The sequence below is a fragment of the Vespa velutina genome, chromosome 7 (genome assembly GCF_912470025.1).
Source record: "Vespa velutina chromosome 7, iVesVel2.1, whole genome shotgun sequence".
Classification (NCBI taxonomy): domain Eukaryota; kingdom Metazoa; phylum Arthropoda; class Insecta; order Hymenoptera; family Vespidae; genus Vespa; species Vespa velutina.
The window spans coordinates 7,532,579-7,550,078 of record NC_062194.1 but is presented as its reverse complement, the minus strand read 5'-3'; the positions used below and the strand labels follow the sequence as shown (position 1 = coordinate 7,550,078).

General features: G+C 26.3%; 3 protein-coding genes across 12 annotated transcripts in view; 1 reads left to right on the top strand and 2 right to left on the bottom strand.

Annotated features, from left to right (window-relative positions):
* The window catches only part of LOC124950696 (copper-transporting ATPase 1), a 16,279-nt gene extending 3,984 nt beyond the window's left edge, over window positions 1-12,295 (top strand). For 5 of the 8 annotated variants that reach the window (XM_047497798.1, XM_047497796.1, XM_047497800.1 and 2 more), the window contains 12 exons: window positions 5,447-5,847; window positions 5,940-6,217; window positions 6,354-6,575; window positions 7,281-7,510; window positions 7,647-7,836; window positions 7,911-8,144; window positions 8,221-9,091; window positions 9,174-9,760; window positions 9,880-10,083; window positions 10,147-10,367; window positions 10,476-10,640; window positions 12,007-12,295. In XM_047497798.1, coding sequence (XP_047353754.1) covers window positions 5,447-5,847; window positions 5,940-6,217; window positions 6,354-6,575; window positions 7,281-7,510; window positions 7,647-7,836; window positions 7,911-8,144; window positions 8,221-9,091; window positions 9,174-9,760; window positions 9,880-10,083; window positions 10,147-10,367; window positions 10,476-10,640; window positions 12,007-12,139 — 3,736 coding nt within the window. In that variant the 3' untranslated portion in view covers window positions 12,140-12,295. Of the gene's footprint in view, window positions 1-2,234; window positions 2,366-3,969; window positions 4,151-5,446; window positions 5,848-5,939; window positions 6,218-6,353; window positions 6,576-7,280; window positions 7,511-7,646; window positions 7,837-7,910; window positions 8,145-8,220; window positions 9,092-9,173; window positions 9,761-9,879; window positions 10,084-10,126; window positions 10,368-10,475; window positions 10,641-12,006 lie in introns of those variants that run through there. The other 3 variants (XM_047497801.1, XM_047497802.1, XM_047497804.1) reach the window with 3 other exon arrangements.
* A 638-nt stretch (window positions 12,296-12,933) lies between these two features.
* The window catches only part of LOC124950753 (serine/threonine-protein kinase BRSK2), a 50,557-nt gene continuing 45,990 nt past the window's right edge, over window positions 12,934-17,500 (bottom strand). Inside the window, exons 13-14 of one of the 3 annotated variants that reach the window (XR_007101427.1) lie at window positions 14,013-14,130; window positions 12,935-13,914 (exon numbers count right to left, since the gene is read on the bottom strand). Coding sequence is in view for 2 of the 3 variants with exons in the window: in XM_047497974.1 (XP_047353930.1) it covers window positions 15,905-15,973 (69 nt within the window). In the remaining variant the exon portion in view is untranslated. Of the gene's footprint in view, window positions 14,131-15,855; window positions 15,974-17,500 lie in introns of those variants that run through there. The other 2 variants (XM_047497980.1, XM_047497974.1) reach the window with 2 other exon arrangements.
* LOC124950755 (apoptosis regulatory protein Siva-like) lies at window positions 15,013-15,884 on the bottom strand. The gene is made up of 4 exons (XM_047497985.1): window positions 15,751-15,884; window positions 15,462-15,649; window positions 15,248-15,399; window positions 15,013-15,171 (listed from the first exon to the last, which is right to left on the bottom strand). The coding sequence occupies exons 1-4, from the start codon at window positions 15,866-15,868 to the stop codon at window positions 15,126-15,128; spliced, it is 504 nt and encodes a 167-aa protein (XP_047353941.1). The 5' UTR covers window positions 15,869-15,884; the 3' UTR covers window positions 15,013-15,125.

Below are 17,500 nucleotides of genomic sequence, written 5' to 3'. Positions count from 1 at the left end.
TTACTCTCGTCGATAAATAGATTCGTTTTTTTTACTTCGATTCCAAATAATTAGATCAGCGTTGAAATAATCGATAAAAATAGGACAACAAATTTTCAAGGTTTCTTTTAACTCATCAAAAAACGTATATTTAAGATTGAAAAGAATTTAGAAAACTATAAATTCTTTTTTTTTTTTTTTTTTTTCTTTTTTTGTTTCATTCAATCGATCTGAGAAATTACGTGTAATGATCAACAATGTTGTGTAAAAAATAATCAATAGAATTACAGTAAGTATATGAAACAAAAAGACAACACTTCAACATAATATTTATCTTTAAAGGACAATTTAAAGAACAAAGAATCTGTTTAAAGGTTATTAAAATTGTTTAAAGTACATCAAACTTAGTATAATAAACTGTGGTGAATTTTACTTTATGTCACAAATACGCAAAAACGTTTGGTACGGTATTAAATAAGATAGAATTAAATAGAACAAAGAATGAAATAAAAAGAATTAAAATGAGACAAAATTATTTAATTCTACGAAAAATAATTTTCAAATTTTTAAATTTAATCATATTTCAATCATTATCAAATTTCAATTTGATTATATCGAAAAATTTAACGATATTGACGAATAAATAAATATTAATAAAATATTTTGATACGTTCTGTTCGATAATATTAGACGTTAAAATTTTCAAGAAAACATGAAAATAAAGAAATAAAAAGTAACTAGATTGTATAACGTTATACAATATTAGACGTTAAAATTTTCAAGAAAACATGAAAATAAAGAAATAAAAAGTAACTAAATTGTATAACAAATTGTAAACTTTGCCTTTATCGCTTTACCCTTATCGCTGATAACTCACGCAAACGTTTAATGCGACATTAAATAATAGAATTAAAAAAAAAACGAAATTGTTCAATCCTACGAAGAAATAATTTTTATATTTTTAAATGATCAATTTCGAAGATAATGAATAAATATTAAGAAATTATTCTTGCATGCTTCGCCTATGAAACTAATCTTGCTTTAAAATAATGTTCAAGGAAAATAAAATATGATAAAATAAAACGAAATGAAAATAAAAAAAAAAGAAAACGAAGAAAAGTAAAGGACAAATTCTGTTAGCGGATTAGAGAAAGGAAAGATCCTGTAACTTAAACTGGAGCACGCCTTTCACTCTCTTCCGAGTCACATTCTCATCTAAATTATTAACTTAAGTTGGTTCCTTCTCATTCCCGTGTCTGTTCTCGATTTATGAACAAGTACTATTTCTTTTCTCTTCGCGTTCACGTGATAGATAGCAATTTTACACGAGACAACGAAAGTTCGTAACATCATTATTTCGTGATCGAGGAAAAGATCGGACGATTTTATCGCGAGTTTTATCGTTTTTTTGTGATTCTAGGTTTGAATTTGAGTTTTTATATATAAAAAAAAAAAAAAAAAAAAAAAAAAAAGAAAGAAGAAAAAAATTTATCAAGACACACACAATAAAAGATTTTAAAATGGTTTATGAGAAGAAACTTGAACAAAAAAAATCGGTATAATAAATTACGTTCGATATAACAAATGCACGAAGAATGGCATCTCGTTAATTATTAATCGAAATTATTAATCTTACCGCAGTATTACGTGGAGTTTGTGATTATCATTTTTTCAAGGAATTAAAAAAAAAAAACTAGATCTTTTTGAACAATGTTAACATTAGAAAGTTAATGCGACGAAAGTGAGATCTTGGTTTTCATTAAACGAATACGTATAACGTGGTAACCGCTTTCTCTAATTGGAGAAAATAAAAGTAAATATTTTGCATCAAAATTTGACGATCAAAAATGATAGTTCTAAAGTTTGGTAGCATATTTTGATTAAGAAATAAAAGTATTGAATTTTTAATATACAAATCCGAATTAACAGTTTGAAATTTTTGTAGTATGTGTGTGTGTATATGCGTGTGTTTATAATTCGAAAACAAATATAAGAAAATTTGTTTAAATATTATCCTTTATTTATAAGATAAGTGAAGACAAATGAAAAATTTATCGTTGATTGAATCGAACGTTTTATATAATTTATGACAATTACCAGTATATTTTGATGTTAATGAAAAGAAAATAACATTATTTTGTGCATATCCATCATCTCTTTCTCTCTCTCCCTCTCTCTCTCTCTCTCTCTCTCTCTCTTTCTCTTTCTCTTTCTCTCTCTCTCTTTCTTTTTTTCTTTCTTTTTCTCTTTCTTTGTATTGATCAAATTAAATGAGTGCTATTAAAAAATTTACCGGACCTTTAGTGCATCGAACAAAATCGTTGGTTTACCTCAAGTTTTCAAAAATGGAATCGTTGAAACGTGTCGAAAATGCAAAATTACTCGGGTCAGTATTATTATTATTTCTTTTGTTTATACCTGATCGTTTATTTTTAAATAATTTAAGTTAAATACTGATTATTACAAAATAAAATCCATTCCTATTTTACATAAAATATATCGCATTATTAAGGACATAGCATCTCTCATATATACAAATTATAATGATTCGAAAGATTATGTTACATTTATATATATATATATAATATATATATATATATACATTGTTACACATAATTTTTATATATGTTATACATAATTTTTACATGTGTATATATTTTATATACGTATACATATATACGATGTGATCGATTTATAACCGGATCGTTCAAGATATATTCACTTTTCGAAAAATTTATTTTCTTAGATCATTTTTCTAAGATATTATTTATTGTCGAAAATTAAGACTAAACAATAAAGTCCTTAATCAAGTAAAAAATTTTATTTCTTTTGATTTTTTTCGATCGTAAATAATATCTAAAAAGATTAAGTTAAATAAAATAACTTAGTATATGTGTATGTGTATATGTATATGTATTTAATTACATATTTCGAAAGAAAACAAATCTCTATTGAAAATTTAACGAATGATTGATAATTTCGTTTGAACTTGAAATTAAATTAGTGTTTAGTAATGAATGTAATATGATCGTATGTAACGTAGTTCAGAAAATCTTTTGCTCTTATACTTTGGCCGAGAAGTGCCGTGAGCAAAAATAAAGACCGCGTGCACAAGCGAGGCACGTCGATAGCCGATTAAGCAGGAGTTATCAGTTGTACGGTGATATCAATTCGAGTCGAGTACGGCGTGTCTTTGTGGATTGTCCCACTTGCGAGGAAAAAAAAATAAAAATAAAAAAAGAAGAAGAAACAAGAGATTTCCGAACGCTCGATCTTCCAAAATCGAAAGATTATCAAAATCGTGTCCTTTTTCTTTTTCTTCTTCTTCTTTTTTTTTCTTTTTTTTTCTTTTTTTTTTTTTTTTTTTTTTTTAATATATATATATTATTCTCTTATAAAAAATTCTCTTACTTTTTTTTTCTGTTTTTTTTATTAAAAGTGCAGAACATTTGATAAAGGTGAAGACGAACGAACATTTATTGATGAGAGATTAATCTTTGTCTGTCGTTGGTTGAAATTCGATCGATATTTGAAGAAAAATTCTGCTACGAAAAAATTTAAAGAAAAAAAAATTCTATTTAGAAAAAAAAAAGAATAAGAAGAAGAAGTGAAACAGCTTACGTATTATCGTTGTTATCGGTTAAATGAAATTGATTAGGGAATAGATATCATTTAGAATTGAATAAATAGATTTCAAGGAGAATTCGCTAAATTCATTAAATATTTATTTTATCCAATAACATTTATTATTATTATTATTATTATTATTATTATTATTATTATTATTATTTTTCTTTTCATTTTATTTCGTGACATTTTCTTTCTCCATTTTATTCTGTAATATGAACATTAATATCGTTTCGATCGTTATTATCGTCCAGGCGACGATATCATGATTTTAGATAGAAACAACTAATAAGAATCGTCGGCGCTAAATATAGAGTTTAACGAAATAATTCGACGTAATCACATATTCGAAACTAATCAGTTTACGATTACCATTTTTTATTGGATTTTTTTTTCTAATTTTTTTTCATTAAACGAGCTTGCATGTTAACACGTGTGTTATAATTTTGACGAAAGAATTTGGAAGATTTTTCGCAATGACTAAGGATGAGGATAGGAAGCCTCTCCTTGATCGAAAAAGTTATGCATTTGATAATAACTTTTGGTAAGAGTCGCGAAATCTTTCTCTCTATCTTTTTCCCTCTCTCTTTTCCTCTCTTTCTTTCCCTCTTTCTCTTACTTTATCTCTCTCTTTCTCTCTTTCTTTCATATACTGTAAAGTATTTTCAGTACAATTATCTATTACTGCTAAGATAACGCAATGATCAAACATTTTTCTTCATCTTTTTTCCTCTTCTAAATCATTGATGATAAACAAATATCATTTCTTTCTCAAAGGCCAATAAATATACTTGCATGATGACCATAATCAAAGTGAATGTACGATGTCGATTTTCTTTTTTTTTTCTTTTTCTTTTCTTTTCTTTTTTCTATCAAGGAAATAATTCTTTTTTCTAACAAGTAAATTCTGATATTAATTAATTTTATCGGTGTATTGATTACATCGAGTACGCCTTTATTTATTTATTTGTATTTGTTTTTTTTTATTTTTATTTTGTTCTTTTTCTGCAAAAATTCATTTCAATCGGATGAAATTATAAACGAACTTTTTATATAAACATTATCATATATAATCATGTATCATATTTGATGATATATCAAACTAAATATTACCAAAAATTTTTAATATTACCAATATTTAAATATTATCAAATGTTAAATAATATAGTTATGACAAAGACACACCATTTATCAAATCTGCATTCTAATCTAAAATCTATTGATTTATTTACTAATCTTACTAACTTAAAAATTAATGTATAATAAGTATATACGTTATGTACATCTTAAACACAAATGCAAACAATTTGTTTTAATATTTTTCTCTCGTAGTTTGATAGATTATCAAATGTGATATATATTTTATGTAAAAAGTTTCTCTTTTATATTTCTTACGGTTTTGATCGAAAAAAAGAAAAAAAGAAAAAAAAAAAAAAATAGGAAGAAAAAGAAAAATTCATAAGAATTTAAAATATGATTCTTATCGATCTTAGCGAATTTTTAACAAGATAAAAATCTTTCGTTACGAATAAATGAATTATATACGATGACCGTCAATGAATGAATTGATAAGATGAATCTTGACCTTTAAACTAAACCATCTCCATGCATTATCGTCGACAATGAATTGTATGATAATAATAATTTAATTTCAATTTAATCGATAACGGTCACATAATTCCACTTTCATGGAATTATTTTTGAATAATGAAGAAGATTAAAAAAAAAAGAAAATAAGTACATAAAGAAGAAAGAGAAAATTAATAATAATAAAATAGAGAAAAAGAAATGAAAAAACGAAGCCAAAGAAAAGATTTATTTTCTTTGTTATTTTTTGCAGGGAGGATGAAGATGACGTTTTATACGAAAGAACAACAAATTTGGTGCGAGTGCCACGCTCACAGGAAAGTGAGTTATCCTCGGAAACCTCCTCGATTAAAATCCGTATTGAGGGTATGACGTGTCAAAGCTGTGTGAAAAGTATCGAGGGTACCATCGGCGATCATTCGGGTGTTGTAAATATTAAAGTAGATTTAAAGGAAAAACTTGGCCATGTGGAATATAAGACTGAGGAAATTACACCGTTGGAATTGGTGGAAGCAATCGAGGACATGGGTTTTACTGCTTCTCTAATATCCAACGATAATGATAATAAAAATGATAAGAAATCAGTTGTTTTGTCAACTTGCTTTATACACGTCGGTGGTATGACGTGTATGTCATGCGTGAAATCTATCAAAGGTAAAAAAATCTTTTATTTTGCAATTATATAAAACGCAATATCAATAGTTATGATCGTTTATTGATTCTTTCTACTTCTTTTTTTTCTGCAGTTGCTCTGTCAGATAAACCAGGTGTGAAGGACGTTGATGTTAGTCTTGAGAAAGAAGAAGCTAAAGTTTCTTATATCAGTGAGGATATAACGGCTGATCAAATTGCAACTTGTATTGAAGAGGCTGGCTTTGATGCATTCGTTAAGGAAGAAAATAATCCGATAAATATCACTGCGAAAAGTAAAACAAAAAATGGCGAGGTCAATGTGATGAAATTGAACGGAAGCGGAGATGTGCTCGCTATGGCTCGTATGACCAAATGTTTTCTACATATAGCGGTAAATGATTAATCGTATTTATATCATGACGAAGTAAAGATTTCTTTTTCTTTCTATTTTGATTATCGTTGATGAAACTCCATTATATTAGACGATAAAACGGTATCGTTCATTACAATGGTAATATTCATTACAGGGTATGACTTGCGCATCTTGCGTTTCTGCGATAGAGAAACATTGTAACAAAATATATGGTGTACATAGTATATTGGTAGCATTAATGGCCGCTAAAGCGGAAGTTATTTTTGATTCGGATAAAATAAGAGCAAATGATATCGCTTCCAGTATCACAGAGTTGGGCTTTCAAGCTACTGTGATCGATGAACCTGGAACTGGTGAAGGGGAAGTAGAATTAAAAGTAAGTCACAGTTATACTTATGATATGATTATACATATATAGAGTGTAACGAAACTGCCCGGGAAAAACTTTACAAATGGATTTCTCATATGTAGAAAGTAAAAAGAAAGTAGGTTTTATCGGAATAGATCCGGCTATATATAATTTCTGACTTATTACATGACTGTCGAGTATGATCTCAACAGTACTTGAATTATCTTCATTTTATTTGTTGGAAATTATCGTACATTCTTAAATGATACCTTCGAAATATATCTATATCTATATATATATATATAGCTCGTCGTTTTATTATGTTTCCAACACAAAAAAGGACGAATATATTTGTGTTTCAAAAATTTTTGGCACCAAGTACGCATTCGCAACTCGTTTCTTTTAAGCTTATTAAATATTTTTTTTAAATTTATGTATATGTTATTAATTCTGCATGGTATCGATAAGATAATGTATACAAATGAATACATTAGCATTAATGTATTTCGTTTATCGTTTGATGAATGGCATTGTGATAAGATCATATAACTCGGAAATTATATATTTCCGGACTGATATATATGAAATATATAGGAATTTATTTATAGTGTTCTTCCGCATAATTGTTACATTTTATATATACAAATTTTGAATCCACATAACGTATGTATGTATATATGTATATACATATGTATGTACTTAAACATATATACATTTAGCATTATTCTTTAGATCTCAGGAATGACGTGTGCTTCTTGTGTCAATAAAATAGAATCAACTGTAAAAAAGTTACCTGGTATACATTCTGCCTCCGTCGCTTTAGCGACGCAACGTGGAAAATTTAAATACGATGCCGAGGTGATAGGAGTTAGAGACATTGTCGATAGTATTAATAAATTAGGTTTTACTGCTATATTGTTTAATAATAAAGATAAAGAGAATAGAGATTATTTAGATCAGAAGTAAGTATGATACCTTTTATTTTCTCTTCGTTTTCAAATATATTGTTGTTATACGACATACTTGAAGCATTTGCATTCTTTTTTTTATTTCTTCTTTTTCTTTTTTTTTTTTTTTTTTTTTTTATTATTTATACAGAGAGGAAATAAAAAAATGGCGAACAGCTTTTCTAATATCTCTAATTTTTGGAGTACCCAGCATGATAGTAATGACTTATTTCATGTTAATAATGTATTTGGATAATATGTCGCACGAGGATATGTGTTGCATATTGCCTGGCCTATCTTGGGAAAATTTATTGCTTTTCATTTTTTCTACGCCTGTTCAGGTAACAATGAATACGTATTTTTCAAGATAAAATATTTACAAACGTATATAGCTCTAAAGAGAAGATATTTCCAGTTCTTTGGTGGATGGCATTTTTATGTTCAAGCTTATAAAGCTTTGAAACATGGTACTACAAACATGGATGTTCTTATTTCCATGACTACAACAATATCGTATCTTTATTCTATTGCGGTACTTACAGCAGCTATGATAATGCAAGAAAATAATAGTCCACAAACGTTTTTTGATACTCCTCCAATGCTTTTGGTGTTCATTAGTTTAGGCAGATGGCTCGAATATGTAGCAAAGGTACATTTGTTGTTTAATTGATTATATTAATAGATCTTATTAATGTATGAAAGATTAATAAAAATATGTTTTGTAGGGCAAGACATCCGAAGCCCTTTCCAAATTATTATCTTTAAAAGCAACTGACGCAGTTCTGGTGACGTTAGGTCCAAATAACGAAATATTATCCGAACGTTTAATAAATATTGATCTTGTTCAACGCGGTGATGTATTAAAAGTTGTACCAGGTGCTAAAGTACCTGTTGACGGTAGAATCTTATCAGGCCAATCAACCTGCGATGAAAGTTTGATAACTGGAGAAAGTATGCCAGTGCCAAAAAAGAAAGGATCTATGGTTATCGGTGGTTCGATAAATCAAAATGGATCATTATTGATTACTGCTACGCATACGGGAGAACACACGACGTTAGCGCAAATTGTTCGATTGGTAGAAGAAGCTCAAACGAATAAAGCACCGATCCAACATTTGGCTGATAAAATAGCCGGTTATTTTATACCTCTTGTTATAATAGTCTCAGTTATAACTTTACTTACGTGGATAATAATAGGATATATTAGCGTAGATAAATTGCCTTTGACGCACAATGATCAGATACATAAGCAATATACGAAAAAAGAAGAAATTATATTCCAGTATGCTTTTCGAAGTGCACTGTCTGTATTGGCGATAGCTTGCCCTTGTGCATTAGGCTTAGCCACACCAACAGCTGTCATGGTTGGAACTGGTGTTGGTGCATTGAATGGAATATTGATTAAGGGTGCAGAATCTTTAGAAAATGCGCATAAAGTAAAATGCATTGTATTTGATAAAACTGGCACGTTAACGCACGGTGTTCCTATGGTAACTAAAATTGCTTTATTTGTCGATGAAAAGATATATTCCATAACAAAGTTATTGATAGCTATTGGAACAGCTGAAATCAATAGTGAACATCCTATTGCATCAGGTAATGATCAGGTTATTGATGATAGTATAAATATTTAAAATTTATAATGGTGCAATGGTAATCTAACACTATCATTTTTTAGCGATAGTTCGTTTTGTAAAGGAAACTACGGATTCAGAATCTACTGGTCAGTGTACCAATTTTCAAGCAGTTGCTGGCTGTGGCCTAAAATGTAAAGTATCACATTTTACCACAGCGGTATCCGATGCATTAAAGTCTGAAAAAATTATTAATTATATAAATCAAACAAAGAAAGTATCTTCTGGAACTTTTAATCTGAACAATGTGCCAATAGATATTGTACCTTTTGTTGCTGCCACACAAGAGAAACAAAATTTAGATCTGCAATTATTGTTAAGTCCTGAGAGTAATAATGATCAAATTGTCTCTAATGAAGCATATGAGATTTGTATTGGTAATAGAGAATGGATGAGGAGAAATGCAATAAGTATACCTCAAGAAGTTGAGACAAGAATGATCAATGAAGAGGATCTTGGTCACACTGCTGTCTTAGTTGCAATGAATAATGTTTTAGTTGCTATGATTAGCGTTGCTGATACAGTTAAACCCGAAGCACATCTTGCTATTTATACATTAAAGAAAATGGGTTTACAAGTTATCCTTCTAACAGGAGATAATAGAAAGACAGCAGCTTCTATTGCTAGACAGGTAAATGAATAGTAAATTATTTACATTAATTGGATAATATGATATATTAGATTTCTTTTATTTTTTTTATTTTATTTTATTTATTTTTTTATTTAATTTTTATCTTTTTCAATGAATAGGTTGGTATTACCAGAGTTTTTGCTGAGGTTCTTCCATCGCATAAAGTAGCGAAAATTCAACGTCTGCAAGATCAAGGCTTTAGAGTTGCAATGGTAGGAGATGGTGTTAATGATAGTCCAGCACTTGCACAATCAGATATTGGAATTGCTATAGCTTCAGGAACTGATGTTGCTGTAGAAGCAGCAGACGTCGTATTGATGAGGGTAAGGGAAAAAAAAAAAAAATAAAATAAAATAAAAAAAAAAGATATTTCATTTTTCTTTTAGAATGACCTTTTGGATGTAATTGCATGTTTGGACTTATCTCGAAGAACTGTTCGCAGGATAAGATTAAACTTTTTGTTTGCTAGTATATATAATCTATTAGGAATTCCAATAGCTGCTGGTATATTTAGTCCATTTGGTTTCTTCTTATTACCATGGATGTCATCCGCAGCAATGGCCCTTAGTTCAGTGTCTGTAGTTGGAAGCTCTTTATTACTAAAATTGTAAGTATATAAAAATAAAATCTACATAGAAGAAACAACATTTAAATTATAATATGTTTGTATTATTCCAATCATAAAAATTTTCTATTATTATTAATTTTATCATAGATATCGAAAACCAACAAAAGTTTCATTAGAAACGCCAGAGTATTTAGCAGCAATGCGTGCACATTCTACAGCTAGAATGATTGATCTTGATACAATATCTCTTCATCGTGGATTGGATGAATCAGTAATGCCAGTACTAAATAGAACAACATCGTCTCTCTCCAGGTATGATCGAACGAGTATCGTCTATTCAGACTTCTTGCAAAATTATAATAACCCAAGGGCTTAAGAAATTTTTGGTGAAGTTATATTATTTTGTTTATAACATTGCTTTTATATTATTTATTACTAACATTAGACATGTATTCTTTTCTCCTAATATCAAGTTATATTAATATTTCTTACTCATTCTTTATATTTATTTATGTTGAAATCATATTGATCCAATATTAAATACTATAAATGTTACTAACCAGTCACAATTAACTTATACATAATGCAGGGTATAAAAAATGTTGTCACTCTTGTACCTTTCATTAGATTGTATAGTAATAAAATATTTCTATTTCTTGTTTAATAGACAAATTTTCTATATATTTTATATCTAATTTACTCTGTTGAAATACATATACAGGCTGTGAATCATGAACAATATTTATTAATTTCTATAATACATTATATTATTTTTCTTTTATTTAAATTCATATAAATATATATTATTATATTCTATTTATACTATTTCGCAATAATCAAAATTACAATATAAGACTGATTGTTCACTGATATGCAAATACTATGAGTTGAATGACTTAATAAAGTCGTCCTTTTTTATAATGCATGTATTTGTCGTTTTGGTATTGGTCTATTGTATATATTGTAAATATTTATAAATATATTAAATGGTTAATTGTACTCAGAAATGATATGTGTTATTTATTTTTTAAGTTATTAATTTCTGTAAATTATCTATAAAATGAATAATTAAAAAATCTAAAGAAAGTATATAAAAAATCTATTTACCTGGCATGTATAGATGTGGTTAAAAATTGCATGATATATTGTATTAAAATCGTGTGTGGTATTTATAAATAATATAATACGTACATTGTAATATTATGTAGTAATTTTGCTTTTAGTAAACTAACTGTTCAAAGAATATGAGAGATTAATTTTTGTCAATCAACAATTATATAATATTCCAAACATTTTAATTCATAAAATGCCATGCAACTGGATTTTTTGAAGTTTCTATTTGTTTATATTGAAATGTTATTTAGTTTTAGTTATTATTATATAGGAGGTATATTAATATTAAAAACAATAAGATTAAAAAGATATATGCTGCTTGCGATTTTTTTATTAACAAATAAATATTGTAATTTTTTTTCTGTCGCAACTAAATCACAAATGCTTCATATTAAGATTTCTCTGCAACAATTATCTTATGCAACTGTAAGAAGCTTATTTGAATTAATAATTAGTAAGCTGTATATTGAAGAAATCTAAATAAAACTAATGAAGAAAGTGCTTTATAACATCATGATTAATAATCAATTTCAAAGGTATCAGTTATTTATACATTCATTCACAGGCTATTTGGAAGGACAAGAAGTGAAATTGAGGGCAGACTGCTTGGTGAAGATGTGGATGATACTGATTTAGCTGTTGACTTCAATGATTATCGAAAAAGCAAAAAAGATCTAACTAATATAACACCTTTATGAACTGCATTTTTACATAAAAAATGTAATGATGTAAGTTAATAAGCTGCTGTTATTATAATTAATATTTTCTTTATTTTATTAATCTATTCATGTACAATATTATTGGTAATTTTGTGTCTATGTTCCCATAATTAAATTTTTTATATAGCTCTTTTATATATTTTATTATTTGATCTCTCAAACATTTTATGACAAATATTGAAAAGGACGTTATTAGCATACATAATGTAAAAAAATAAATTAAAAGTACATTGTCAATTTTGCATAAAAAAGTATTTACTATACATCTGCAAAGTTTAAAAGACTATTATTTAATTTACAAGTTATTAGAAAGTAATTCTTTTTATTTAGTTTTCTTCATGTATATATTCTTTATAACAATTTAAAATTGTACTTAATATATGCGACTATATAATTTATTTAAACCATTTTATGCTACAAAATCATATGTATAAATTAAAAATAACATAATGTAACCGCATAAACTGATAATTACATAATTGTAAAAGTTGTTTTTGCTAAAATACAAATAATCATACAATCTACCATGTAAATAATTATATGACAAGGTAGATGTGTAATATATATAAATATATATAAATATATATAAATATATATAAATATATATATATATATATATATATATATATATATATATATATATTAAAATATAAATATTATATATATATAATACAAATTTTTTTTTAAGAGAAGTGTTTAATATCTAAATTTGTTTTAATAGACAATAATTTCATAAATGCGAATTATAATAGTATAAAAATATATTTTATATTTTTCCACCTTAATATATTATATTATTATGTTATTTTCATGTTATATAATATATCATATAACAAACATATTGAATTTGAAAATGTTACATAGGGATTTTTATGTTACATTGAACATGAAATATTTTATATAATATAATTATATCAATAATAAATTAACATATATGCATATTTGCATTCAAATTTTTATACTATATGTTAATGAAAGTATGTATTATTACTAAAATAAATGAAATTAGTCCTGCATGCTTCATTGCATTTAATCTCTGTATGCTTTTTAGGAAATTGACTATAAAATAAATGTGAATCAGTCTTTTATCTATATATGATTATTGAATGATTAGATTCAATAATTGCTTTAAATAAGGGCTTTTTTTCTTATTTGTGTATTTCCAATCAATGTTTTTTGAAGTAATAATTTTATAATTATTAATATTTAATATGTAATGATCAGTCTTATATAATTTCTAGGAGATTAACTACTAATTTCTGTATGATTTATATTTAGTTTCTGATTGTTTAACGATGATATATTATCAGTGTTACGAACTTAAGAGCAGAAAGTAATACTCACAAAATTATCACAATTTTGTTTGTTATTATCTAAATAAATTTGTGAAGTTCTATGATCTATGCTTGTTTCTATAAATATCTTTAATTATTATTCCCTTACAGATTATAAATATAATTATCGTTAGAAGATATATTATTATCTAATTGTGAATTTATTCTTATAGAATTACTCGTATATTAATCGTTTGTGATACCACGAGTTCTCATATATGAGTTTTTGTACTTATTACTTGAGAAATTAATAAAAAATTAAAATTATGTTTGAAATGTCCATTGTACTTATATATATAAAATAAAACTTCCAATTCGCAAAGTGTTTAATATCATTTGAAGTAAAGATTTTTCAAATCTAAATCTGAATTATTTAAGTTGTTCAAACATTTTTGAGGATAATTATAATGTTCAAATAATCTTGAAAAATAAATATATTATTGTTATTATTTAATTTTAGATCTTTTTGATTTATATTAATCAATTGAGTAATATTTATTTTCATTTCGTTACAATACCTATTCTCGCCGATTTCTAGTAGATGATTTTCTTTTGACGATCTCACATTGGCATTCCAGTCGTATCACATTTTTTTAGCATGGGAATATTTTTCTTCATGATTGTTCATCTTCGAATCTAAATAAAAAAAAAAGAAATGTATATATATATTTAAAATATTGAAATTATAAAATATTTATTATAAAACACATAATTCGATTTAAATTTATTATATTTTATACAAATTGTATTAAAATTACTTACGTCTTTTTGTCCTAAATCATATATACACTGTATGTAATGTACGTTGTATAACATATTGCATATTCTTCGTATGTTTTAAATAAAAGAAAGATTTGTTAATAATTTCACGTAATGCTTGTTTATTATTGCACGCTCTGTACGTCCCTCTTTCACGTCCTTCTAACGATGAATAAAGCGAATGACAACACGTGCACTACGTCTACCGAAAGCATGTACGGATAAAGGTAAAAGAACAAAGCTAGAATAATATTTATGTTGTTCAAAATTAAGCATTACGTATCCTCTATGTTTTGTATTTTATATGATCTATCTTTTATACGTATGTATGTATAACGTACATTTAAAACATTATTGTAGAAAATGTCAATCTATTAATTCTTTATAATTAATGTTTTTGTTCCACAATTTTCCTTTTCTTACCAGTTAAATATCTAATTATAATATATTTACATATCGTGTCATTCATATTGTAAATATATCATTTTGCATTTTTTATATGCAAAAATATTTGAAATTTTGTTATCATGGAACATTGAAGTTGAATGTATAATGATGTAATCAGTAAGATTCTAAAATATGTAAAGGAATATGTAGTGGATTTTTGAAATATTAAAAAAAATTGTCGAATTGTACGAATTTATTTTAAGAGCAATATTTTTTTTAAATTCAAAAAATATTTTGTTGCATGTGTAAATAATTTCTCTGAATGTTAAAAAAATTACTTATCATTTATTATTATATAATTTCATTCCATACTGCAAACAAATTCTTAATTTAATTTCACATAAATAATAATATTAAATAATACATGCAATAATACAAAAAGTAAAAGAAAAAAAAAGGTATAAAACTTGATATTCTATATTCGATCAATAATAACAATTGAGGCACACATGATTTCGTTCAGTATCATATCTGCAAAGAAATGTAATAAAATGCAAAAACAATGAAAATATTACATTCAATGAATATGCAATCAAAAACTACTTACATGGGTAAAGAACAATTTTGACAGAATAGCTCGCAACATTTGATACACTGACATAAACAAAAGGAACATAATACTTGATCACAGTAAAAACATTTGTTCGTTGAACTTGAATCTATTATTCGGCAACATCCACAAAGGTCGACTTGTACATCCTAAAATAAAATCATCTTTAAATCAAACCAACAAACGAACAATTTCATAAATATGTACATACAGATATGATTTTATCACTGTTCTCTAATTGTAATTTATTATTTAAAATCATTTGTTTTGAGGTACGTTCAGGCTTCATTTCACGATAAGTTATTTTTGTTAATGGTAATTCAGTTAAATCCATTTCACTCTCATTCAAATTCTGCGAATATTCTTTAACACCTTCTTTTAGTAAATTCAAGGTTTTATCTGGATACAAAGTATATAATAAAAACATGAATTGAAGAAAAAGCTGAACAAACAAAAAAAAAACAGTATTTTCAAAAATAATCAAAATATAACCTCTTTACCATAAACTTGCTTCATTCGTTCTTTCTCAGCAACCCCATTATCAATTTCTCTTTGTCCCACGTGTACTTTCAATTGGGGAGGTAAATTTTCCTCGTAAGGACAAGCTCGCTTTGTCATGTTTATTTGATTTATAAAAGAATATTAACTTTTAACTTAAAGATATTCGCTGATGAAAGTAACATAACCACAACTTGTCATCCCATGGTCGTTCTCTTCAACAATCTACATATATTCAATCATATTATTCTAAATTAAATTCTCGATATAACTACACAACAGATTATTAGAATTAACAATACATTCTTGATATTTAATAGAAATTCAATGTTTGTAGGTCAAAAGTATACGGTGTGTCATTATAAAATGATCGATACGAAATTAACTGAAAAAAAATATTTAAATCAAACACATACATACATACATATATGAAATATCGAACGTTACCATTAATCTTTCTTCGTTCATTTTTAACATTTTATTTCCTCTTGTAAATGGCACATTTTTCATATGTAAAAACATATGATGCATCACCTCGACAGGAATTTCTTCGAAGTTAATTTTCTCTCTTTTCCAATCCGTTTACGTATTTTCGCGAAACGTTATACATATATCGTATTCCTTTTCACTCCTATCCCACCTCCCTTATTATCCTTAAATCTTTAATTTCGAACGAAAGATTCGACGTTTAGAAACGAATAAACAAATAAAGAAAATGTTTACCTTTTTAAAAGACACAAAAATGTTTATCGATGATACACGATGATATACAATCAATGAAGGATTAAAATGCGACGACATTAGTAATATTTGTTTATTAGTAATGTTGCATTATTATTATTACTTTTATACATATTTGATATTGGCCATCAACAAATATGTTACAATTCTTTTTCATCTCCTATCCGCGTCGTTATCTTTCTTTCGTTTGCTTGAAAATTAACGACATACGTATCTTATCTTTTTCTTCTTCTTATTCTTCTTTCTCCCTTTCTTTCATTCTTTTTTTTTTCTGTCTTTCTTTTTACCCCTTTATAATAATACATAATAATTTATAGTCGTAGCATGACAAACATTAGTATTTAATTGCAAAATGCGATAACTGTGTGCACCGCAATTATCAGCTCGTTCCACAAGTAAACCGTGTGAAATAACATTAATTTGTAAATAAGTCAATATATAATAATACGTAAAAATAAACCTATAACAAACGATATATACATACATATATACATATATATATATATATATAATATAATATAATTAATATATATATATATATATATACATACATATATACATGTATAAATCGCTTCTCTCTTTGGTAACCGTTGCGTGTCTAATAAATTACAGCGAACATCGTACACGAAAAGAGATCACTATTATGCGCCTCTTAATTATTCGGGACATATAATCCTAAGAAATATAATAATTAATCTTAGCTTCCATTTTGTTTACTTATTATTAGCAAGACCGTGAGACACTTGGATCACAATACGCGTACACCGTTGCTGGATTATTATTATTATTATTCTTATTATTATTATTATTATTATTATTATTATTATTATTACTATTATTATTAATTATTATTAATTACTATTTATTATTATTATTATTATTATTATTATTATTATTATTATTATTATTATTACTTATTATAATAATAATTATTATTATTAAGAAAAAGACGGCGATCTTTTCTACTTCGAGGAACACGGATTGAAGGGTTATGTGTTGTTTGTTCATCGT